The sequence below is a fragment of the Octodon degus genome, unplaced genomic scaffold (assembly GCF_000260255.1).
Source record: "Octodon degus isolate 3935 unplaced genomic scaffold, OctDeg1.0 scaffold00081, whole genome shotgun sequence".
Lineage (NCBI taxonomy): Eukaryota > Metazoa > Chordata > Mammalia > Rodentia > Octodontidae > Octodon > Octodon degus.
The window spans coordinates 7,943,869-7,954,912 of record NW_004524657.1 but is presented as its reverse complement, the minus strand read 5'-3'; the positions used below and the strand labels follow the sequence as shown (position 1 = coordinate 7,954,912).

General features: G+C 35.8%; 1 protein-coding gene across 13 annotated transcripts in view; it reads left to right on the top strand.

The window, feature by feature from the left end:
* The window catches only part of Abi3bp (ABI family member 3 binding protein), a 275,396-nt gene that overhangs the window by 108,179 nt on the left and 156,173 nt on the right, over positions 1-11,044 (top strand). For all 13 annotated transcript variants that reach the window (XM_023721261.1, XM_023721268.1, XM_023721267.1 and 10 more), the window contains exons 3-4: positions 6,777-6,845; positions 9,784-9,916. In XM_023721261.1, coding sequence (XP_023577029.1) covers positions 6,777-6,845; positions 9,784-9,916 — 202 coding nt within the window. The remainder of the gene's footprint in view (positions 1-6,776; positions 6,846-9,783; positions 9,917-11,044) is intronic.

Sequence of the window (11,044 nt, the reverse complement as noted above, 5' to 3'; positions counted from 1 at the left end):
ATTATTTGTTGAAACTGTACTTCCGATTGGATTTGAAACTGTCTCATTACTATCTGTTTATCAATAACACTTTGAAAAAAAATAAATAAAAATATCATACCACACACACACACACACAAAACAATACCTTTTACAATAGCACCGAGGAAAGAAAATACCTTGAATTCACCTAACTACAGAAGTCAAAGATCTTTCCAAGGAAATTACGGTATTCTAAAAAAGAGATCGTAAAGGATTTCAGAGAGTGGAAAGATATTACATGCTCCTGGATAGGAAGAACCAACATTATGAAGATGGCCATACTCCCAAAATTGCTGTACAGATTTAATGCAATCCCTATCCAACTGCCACCAACATGCCTCACAGAGGTTGAGAAATCTTTCCTAAAATTTATCTGGAACCAGAAAAGACCTAGAATAGCAAAGACAATATTGGGCAATAAAAACAAGGCAGAAGATATTGCAATTCCTGATTTGAAATTATACTACATACTGTGATAAAATCAGCATGGTACTGGCAACAAAATAGACCTAGAGATCATTGGAATAGATTAGAAGATGCTGAAGCCCCTACAAACACACTTAGCCACCTTATCTTGGACAAAGGGGCCAAACATACTTACTGGAAGAAAGATAGCTTCTTTAACAAGTGGTTCTAGAAAAACTGGCTCTCTACATACCAAAACTAAACCTGACCCAAGTCTATCACCCTGCATTAAGCTAAAGTTAAAATGGATTAAAGATCTAAACACTAAAACATAGACACTAAATCTCTTGGAGGAGAATGTAGGAGGAACTCTTGAAGACATTAGGGTAGGCAAAGAGTTCATGAAGAAAAATCAAGTCACAATGGAAACACTTGAAAGAATTAACAACCTGGATGTGGTCTTACTGAGAAGTTTTTTCACATCAAAAGAAATTACCAACAAAGTGAAAAGGCCACCCACAAATTTGAAAAAAATCATGATAAATAAGTACTCAGACAAAGGTCTTCTCTCTAGAATTTATAAAGAACTAAAAAACACTAGGGCCCTAAAATTAATGACCCAGTTCAGAAATGGGCATCTGAGATGAACACACACTCTTCAGATGATGAAATTAAAGAAGTGAATAAATATATGAAAAAATGCTCTACATCACTAGTCATCCATGCAATGCAAATTAAAACAATATTGAGATTCTTTCTCACCCAGAAAAAATTCTCATTCTTTCTCACCCAGAAAGAATGGCTATCGTAAAGAAATCAACCAACAACCAATGTTGGAGAGGAAGTGGGGAAAAATGAACCCTTCTCCATTGCTGGTGGGAATGTAGACTGGTGCAACCATTATGGAAATCAGTGTGGAGACTCCTTAGAAAACTTGAACTGGAAATCCCATTTCAACCAGGTATTCCTCTACTGGGAATTTTCCTGGAGGATCTGAAAACATCATATCATAGTGATATATGTGTGCCTATGTTTATAGCAGCAGAATTTGTGATAGTCAAATCTTGGAAATAACTAAGATGCCCATCATCTGAGGAATGGATGAAAAGGATGTGGTATTTTTATACAATGGAGTATTACTCAGCTATAAAGAATGATAAACTCGAAGGCTTTATATTGAAGTGTATGCCACTTGAAGATATACTCATAAGTGAAATAAACCAGACATACATGTATAAATATCATATAATTTACCTAGTATAAGAACTCAAAAGAAGAAATACAAATAGAATGATATAATACAAGTAAAAGAAAGCAAGAACTCAAGGACAAACTAATTAAGAGCGGGAAAGCAAAAGAGCTAGGAAACATGACAGTGACAAGCCATACAGTTACATATAGAAGATGGGGAAAACAATGATACTGAGAATCTCCAGAAGATTTTGAATCCAGCAGTTAATTGGAAAGATTCTCACCCTGACTAACTATATATACTGACACCTGTGAACTAAGCAACTGCACTGAAGATGATAATTTATAATAGTAAGTTCTTGCTTGGAGGGCCTGTCATTCTGGTCTTCTGACAATGGGCTTCTTGTCATGACATGCCAGTTGCTGCTGTGCTGTCTCTCAGGTAGATATTTGTTCTGAAAGAAAGGGGGTGGTGAATGAAGGTACGAAGCAGGAAAAGGAATGTTGTGTGTCTGTCCTGCTTCAAGGTTTTATGTGGTTAGATTTTTGAACTTACGTGTAAACATAAGAATTATATAATTCTTTATGCCTATTTTTAAAATGTATTCTAATTTTTAAATGTTTTTTCATCATAATCTGTAGGGACTTAAAGTTCAACATATCAATACTTGATGAAAAATACCTGTTCCTTATTATGCCTAAGATGTTTGAAATTCAGACAGATAGTGAGGTTAAGCTTAACAGCCTAGGTTGTATGGTAATAACAACAAGCTTGTCTTCTGGATGGTTAACAACCTATGTTTGCAGACCAAAATTAGAGAAGAAAGAGGGTCGCAAGGAAGCCAACATTTTGGCCCCAGCCTTCCAAGGTCAAGTAAGGCTTAGGACATATGAGAACTTGTACTGTGACATCATGTAACTCGGTAGTGTCTCAAATTTTCTGATCAAGGAGATTATGGGGCCAAAGAGGAAAGTGATTAATGATGTAAAGTGTGCCTAAGGAGAGTCACATGGAGTGAAAACATTCTCTCAGGCTTTCACAGAGAGCACATTGGCCAAGCAATGGCCATGACTCATCCACATGGCTGACACTGACAAAGGATCTACAATCTGAGGTACAGGATCTCAGGATAAATCCTGAGGTGATTTCACTGACCTTATCAGACCCAAAACTTACAACTCTTGTTGCACAGGTCCTGCTTTACCTTGATCTTAACCATCCAGCAGAAAAGTATAAAAATGAAGTATAAGAAGTGAAGCTGTGCTGTTATTTTGAGCTGTAGGGGACTCAGGTCAACAATCTGACACTGCCAGTGAAGCGGAAGACTCAATACTATTCTGGGGTAGTGGACTCTTTTAGAATACTTTGCTGAGTCGACACACCTATAATATTCAAATAACGGAACTAAACAAAAAAAAGGGGATACAGATGAATGTCCATTTTGTATCTGTGTATTCAAAATGGTTAGGATATATAGTTACATTCTCTTAATGAATAGAGGGATTTGTTCTAATAGTGTTTGTATATAGGATATCATGTCTGCATCTTGTACAGCAATTAACCACTAGGCAGAATGTATGCAATGTGTTAATTATTGAAACTGTCCTACCAATTTGGTTTGAAACTGTCTCATTGCTATTTGTTTCTCAATAAAATTATGAGAAAAAAAGCTTAAGCAATTAAATTTAACCAACTGTCAACATTGTATAGCTTGAGCTATTAAGTATGCATATGTAAAGATATTTGCATTCTACCTAAATTTTATTAAATTGGCATTTTAATTACTCACTTCTAAGTGAAACAGTAGTAGACTTTGGTAGAATTTCTGATAGGATTACAATGTATATATTTCCAGGCTGGCAGAAATCCACAAAGAGTTTCACAGTGCAGAATAGAAATAGAAGTATTGTTTTTCAGTTGTCTTATCTTTCCATCTATGTGTTCCCAGTGGAGTACAAAGACTGCTGAAATACACATGTTGTAGCTGTTTAGTGAGTTTTAGTGAACAATTAGAGCCAACACATGTACCTAGTCTCTGGCATCTGTTTCAATTTGTAATTAGTGGCAACAGCCTCCTCTGCTGTATCAAAAGTGATTGTGAATGTAACAAAATTACTTATAGTTGCTCATATAAACACAAGGTCTAGATTATGGCACCGCCTTTGATTTCTCTACTGATAGTCTTTCTTATTTCAGGTCTTTAAAAAAAAAAAAAAACAACTACTGGGGCATAGTTAGATTAATCCAAATTAAGGAAGGAAGGAAAAGATTAGCTCTAAGAGACACTCTCTCAAATGAGAATAATTTAGGAAAACCAGGGACTTGCCTTTGTTTTATAAAATGAATTCCAGAGGCTTATTTAAAAGGGAAGTTTGGAGACTAATTAAGATACATACATACCTGCAAGGCTAAGTATAAAATAAAAATGGAGAGCCCTTTTTTCAAAAAGCAGGGAAAATTTATCATTAAAGATATTAAAATTTAAACTTTTCCCCTTACTTCCATGGTCTTACCCATTAACTTGTTATAGTGCTAGTTGCGATTTAATGTCATTTTATTTTTTTTATTTTTTGACACAACTGGGGATTGAACTCAGACCCTTGCGCTTGCCAGGGAAGAGCTTATTCTACTGTTCCATCTCTCTGGCCCTTTAATGTCATTTTAATTAAGGAAAAAATTAATATTTAAAATAATAAATTGCAGAAATTCTACCAAATATACTACTAGTTCATTTAGAAGTCTGAAAATAAAGGTCAATTTAAGAAAATTTGTGTAGAATGCAGTTATCTTAAGTTTTCATACCTAATATCCAAGCATAAAATCTAGCTTTCACCTTGATATTATACAATGCCAGTTTTAAACACTAGCAAGAGGGCTTTTATTAAATGGAATTAGTAAAATTACACAATTTGTACTTCCTAGTTCCTTCAGGTATATGTATTTCCCAGAAAGGGCAGTGGAAGTGATGTGTAAAACTAACCTTTTATTCTTCTTTTGATGTTTGTACATTATATCCTTTAAAAAAAAAACTTATGCATGAGGAAGGTCTGAGAAGAGGCTGTGCATTGCCATAATTTTCCCTTTCCTTCCATTTATCATGTTCAGTAAAAATGCTTGGCTAATACAGCTAAAGAGCAGGAATAAGAAGGGATGTGATAGACATCACACAGTATTCCCTTTTTGCATTTGAAGCAGTTTCCTGTTCAAAACATATAGTCTGTCAGAGCTCTTAGTGAACACCCTCACCTGCTTACTCAGCTGTAGACATGACATGTTTGCTTGTTTTGTTCTACTTTTGTCTTGCTGAACTGCTGCATACTCTGGATGCTTATGAGTATTTTGATAATGGGGTACCTGGAATGCTATGTAAACAGGAGGAAAAATAGCTGAAGACATACATGTTGTTCTCATTGCCTCTGCTCACAATACCCCGTCTCATACCACTTTCAAGACACAAGTTCAAAGGTAGAAGTATTAAAAATTTCAAGGTGGTGACAACGAGGCATTCAGCCCAGCATGGGAGCCCTGTGTCTTGCGTGTCTGTGAAAATGACTCTGCCTCAGCAATCACACAATTACAAATTGGAGTAATAGTATTGTTCCAGGTAGAATTGCCATAGGAGACACTAGGTTATGAGTATGATATTCATAACAGCGTCTGACATATAGAAAGACTCAGGTCACGGTATTTTGGTAATAAGTTTGTTTTCTGCATCCCCAATAAAATTAAGCAATGATTATTGTTATCCCAGTCATGGACCTGTTTGTTTGATTTGGATCAAGAATTCATTATAAAAGCCCCCTTAAGAATGTATATTTTCAAACACATGGAATTTTGGAATGAAATGAAGGGATCTTATCTGTATAATGAGGCAACTGCATGCTACACAAGGAAAAGCCCTGAGTGAGTTCCAGAGGGGCCTGGGTTACTTTCTTCAGTTGTAATCACCATGGCAGGTTTTAGTCAATGGTGCAGTTCTGTGTCCAGGAAAAGATAAGGACACACATCATTAAAGGTAGTTGCATTGCTAGGTTGTGTCCATGTCAGAGTGCAGTCAGCTCTGTAAAGCCTTGGATGAGAAGGCTTCTATTCAGACCCATGGCATGGAAATATTTAAATCTGGAAGGAAACAAAATGAGGACGTAAGTGAGGTCTTCCTGAGCAGGTAGAAGTTTATGTTTCAACATGATATCTCATTTATATGTGCTTAACTACAGCATTCAAGTAAAATTTGGTGTAAAATAAAATTCAGGGTACAAAGATTCCAAAGAGATATCACAGATAATATTCATCAACTAATTAGTAATCCATTAGAGCTGCTTCTAGGTGTTATTTTGTGTCCTAAATGTATTTGGTTTATTTGTATACTTTTTTGTTTTGTTTTGGGTTTTTTGTTTTTTTGTTTTGCAGAACCAGGGATTAAACTCAGGCTCTTGCGCTTGCCAGGGAAGTGCTTATTCTACTAAGCCATCTCCCCAGCCCCTTTTTTGTATATGTTTAACCCATGATTCATCTTGGAAACATCAACTTTTAAAAAAAAAATTATTTAATAAGTTATTAGTGCCTAATTGAATTAGCACACAATATTATTTTAGCATAATTTTACTTATGCCTATATATTTTTAAAAGATTCTTTATTATGTTTTATTGATACATATTTTAAAATGAGGCAAGGTGCTATAAAAATTTATGTTCCCATGAAAATGAGCAATTTTAGATCATGGGACTTATGAGGGCCACTAGTCTTATGTGAAGCTTCCTTTCTCTAATTTTGGGATATTAGATTGCCCCATTGTGAGGAGAAAGTTAACAGAGTGAGCACAGCCCTACCTAAATATATATATATTTATATATATATATATAAAACAAGAAAAGTATTGATGAAAATATGGTGTAAAATCTGTGTCTTGTATAGTGTAGACTTCTTTCCAACCCCTTCCCACTTGGGTTCGAAAATCTGGATTTCATTTTCAGTTTAGAAATGTAATGGACCTCTCAGGAAATATTAACTTGAGCGTTTCTGGACCTCTCATTCACAAGTCCTGGGGGTATAGAGGTTAACTGACCCCAGGAAATGCTGAGTCAAGGCCTGGGTGTGCTGCTTCCAGTGGTTGTTCTTAGTGATTTTACTAATAAAGTATGCTATTACTGTTTCCAGATGCAGAGCCAAAGTACCTGATAGTTGTGCGTCCTGTTCCCCCTCCGAGTCAAAAGAAGTCATGTTCAGGTATAGTCATCTTCACTGATTTTTAAAAATTAACCTTAAACCATGGTTCTCCTTTTCTTTCTACCTATGGAACCTAAATGCTGCTGTGATGCCTTAGGAAGACATCAAGGGACCAAGTCCTCAGTCTGCACTGCCTCTGGAGAAGCCACACAGCCGAGTGGTAGAACTGGGTGGGACCTTGCTAGTGCCCACCTTGCAGACATCAGGGATCGAGGCGAGTGATGGAGAGCTGCCCCTGGTTCTGCTGTGCAACAGGGCTGTCGAGTGATTACATGAGTTAATGACAGCTCCTGGCCTGTGGTCGGCTCTCACTCAGAGCTGGCTTCTGGTGGACTGTTTCCATTTTGTAAAGTGTGAGCTCTTTACTGCTGTGCTCTCCACATTTTAAGGACTAATTTTTATGTCTACCTTTGGTTTATGAAGACTGCTTACATTTCAAAAGGATACCTCATTTGTAAGTGTTAAATGGATTGAAACATTTTATATTTACTCCTTGTCTTTTCCTTCTAAATTTCTTGATATTTAAGGAAATATTTCATTTACACACAACAGAGGACTACTTTACATAAAGAAGGATAAACTGGAGTTATGTGTAGAAAAATGTTAGGTGAAATGTATCAGATACACAAGCTTAAATATTTCTTAGTTTATCTTATATGAGAAACCCAAACTGTAAATAAAGAGTAAAATAAATGACAGCTAATAGGAAACAGGGAGACAGGGCTTTTTCTTTCTTTTCTTTTTTTGTCTTTCTTTTTTTTTTTTTTGAAAATTTGGAATTGTAATTTATTTATTTACTTATTTTTAATTTTATTGAGAAGCAAACAGCAATGAGACAGTTTCGAAGCAGGTTAGTAGGACAGTTTCAATAATTAATATGTTACATATTGTTGTCTTCATAGTGGATATTCATAGTACAAGATGCAGACAGGATATCATGTCCAAACACTCCTAGTACAAATCTTTCTTCCAATAATTTCTTACAATTTATTAGTGAGAGTTTTCCAGAAAGCTTTCCACATACATTAAAACAATTGTATTCCCAATGTTTCCAGACTGTATGTATTACGATATATTGAACAGAAAAGTTACGAAGAATGAGTTTGGTTTCTTGGAATCTTATTTCTTTTTTTAAGTTTTGTAAAAAATAATTTTATTGAGAAACAAATAGCAATGAGACAGTTTCAAAAACCGATTAGTAGTTTCAATAATTAATACATTGCATATTGCTTAGTGATTATTCATTGTACAAGATGCAAACATGATATCCTATTTACAAACACTATTCATTGAATGAAGAGGATGGAGCTGTATATCTATCGTAACTATTTTGAATATACAGATACAAAATGGTCGTTCATTTGTATCCTTTTTTGTTCAGTTTTGTCAGAGAAGGGTATTCCACTGTCATTTAAATACTGTAGGTGCATGAATTCAGCAAAATATTTCTTGGAATCTTATTTCATGTGAATATTTATCAAACTGTTCCTTGATTCAAATATCATGATACAGATGAAAAATAGGTAAGCAAAGTCAAGAAAGCTTTACTCCTTATTAGAATGTTGTAATTGCATTTCCTTTCGAGGCCTCTATGACACTGAAGTGAGATGATTTTTCACTTCTTTATGAGTAGCTCAGGAAATTGCTTCATCTCGCTCAGGATGTGATACCCCACCTTTCCTTTCAGACAATGGGTATAGTTTTGTTTTGTTTTTTTAAATTTATGTTTGGAAGAAATGCAATGACTAAAGGATAAAGTTCATTCATTTTATATTTGCATCTGCTAAATAAATTTTAATTATTTAATCATTCTAATGTAAGGACCAAAACTGCATGGAAAACTATTTGATAGTGATATAAATGTTAAGTTCCATGAGGGAAAGACAAGAACATGCATCTTTTATTTCTAAGTAGTGTTATCTTCATACATTGTGAGTTCAGCCAGTAATGTAGCAAATGAACTAGATAATAATTGAAGATACCTAAACTTGACTTTTATTTTGCTTTCATTGTGATTTTAGACAACTGTGAGCCTTTTCTAGTCCTTATTTTTTACTTGAAATATAAAAGTTTTGCATTATAATGATGAAAAAATCAACTTATAAATAGAAATATATTTATATTATAAATTTCAAGTCAGAGATTGCAATGACCCCCTGCCCTGCCTTTGTTTCCAAGAATTTTTTTTCTATTCTAGGACTTTCATGGTTCCAAATGAATTTTAAGATTTCAACAGAATAAATCTTGACTTTGTCTAAAGCCAATTGGTCCCATCAGGAGAGTTATACTTCCTGTATTATTTCTACTTTTCCAGGATTATTAAGAATGTGTGTACATGTTCCCTTTAGGTGTTTATTGCAAATTATGTGTTTATTACAATAGGACATCAGGAGATTTCATACTTCTAAATGGGTCTTAAGAAGGAATGTTACCTACAACCTACAAAGTTGAACCTAGAAACCTGAGAAAGTTTCTTTCCTTTCCTTTGATGTTACTTCAAACTAGTTCAGAGTTGCAGGGAAAAATAAGGATCTTTTAATCTGTAAAAGAAGTGGGTGTTGTGTGTGTGTGTGTGTGTGTGTCTGTGTGTGATTATACACATATACACTTAGGTATTTAAGTGTTTACCTCACTTACTATAATCCAGACCTCAATATCCATCTATGGACCACAAAAGCAAAGCAAAACAAAAATTGGATTTACTCAGATATGGCTTATGTGCATCAGTATACACATATGCAAATGCATGCATATGTAGATCTAATAAAATATTTCATTTGATTCATCTTCAAATTCATGAGCAAGACTTATGGTATTTTTACACATGCCAAAAGGAATTTGATGTTTTCATGCTTTTATTGTCCTACCTAATCATAGTTGTGTATTGTATAAAAATATACTAGTGCCTCCAGAACTAACTGGTATACTGTCTTCATAGGTAAAAGCCGACCTCGTAAACCTCTGCAGCTGGTGGTTGGCACTCTGACACCGAGTTCAGTCTTCCTGTCCTGGGGCTTCCTCATCAATCCACACCATGACTGGACATTGCCAAGTCACTGTCCCAATGACAGGTAATTTGTCATAGCAACACATTTTGTCTTTGCTCTGAAAACTAGCACTGTCTTTGTCATGCTTGTACATGCTTTATTTTGTACATATAAAATGAGCGTTTGCCTTTTTTGTGGCCAGCTCAGCCCACCCTGGGTGCGGGGCTGGTGCAGCAAGTGGTGCCAGGGATGAACTGCCATCCCTGTGCTTGCCTAAGGTTGCCTAAGCAGGAGTCATCTCACCAGCCCCAGAATTTACTTATTACCTATTAGCTGTACAGTTGTCCTAGAAGTGGAAGAAACATAGATAATAGGAATCAGGGCTCTATTCTTGCCAGTTACAGTGTGCTTAAGTAAGAAACACATAGATGTATTCTTCAGCCCTAGCAGGAAAGTACAAGGGGCAAGGAGTCAATAGCAAATGGACTGTATCAGTGATAACACAGCATAGATTAGAAGAGAGGGTGAAAGGCAATTAGGAAAACCTGTAAAGAGATGAAAAATTCCTTGCAAAAGAAAAGACCTTGGATCTTTCCATTAGAGAAGTGCTTGAAATAGAAGTAGGCCTTCAAACCAAAGAACATTACATTTGCCTTTGCTTGGAAAGTTGTCACAGGGCAAATCTCAGGTCCCCCTTTTACTTGAGAAACTCTGAGGCTGGAGTCCAGCCTTTGTGCTTTCATAGGCCTTCCAGATGACACTGAGGCTCGCTGGAGTTTGAGAATCACTAGGTTAGACACCTGGAGAGAGGCACAAAGGGGAGAATCACACAGAGGACAGAGTTAGAGATAAAACTATCATCTTCTTTGGCAGAACAAATGTGGAAAGTGAAGTATATTTTAATATATCTGCTGTTCATTCATCCTTCTGTGCGACACATGCATTTGGCACTGTGTACCTGGAACTGTACTGAGCATTGCTAAAAGATTCACATTAGCTAGCTTCAAAATTCAGAAACACACAAATGGAGAAACATTCAAAGTTTTCAAGATTTGCTTGGGCTCTTCCTGTAAGCGGCCTTAGGTGACCTGTGAAAATGGTTCGCTACTGTCTTGACCCAGAAAACCCCACAAAATCATGCAAATCAAGAGGCTCAAATCTTCGCGTTCACTTTAAGAACACGCGTGAAACTGCCCAGGCCATCAAGGGTAT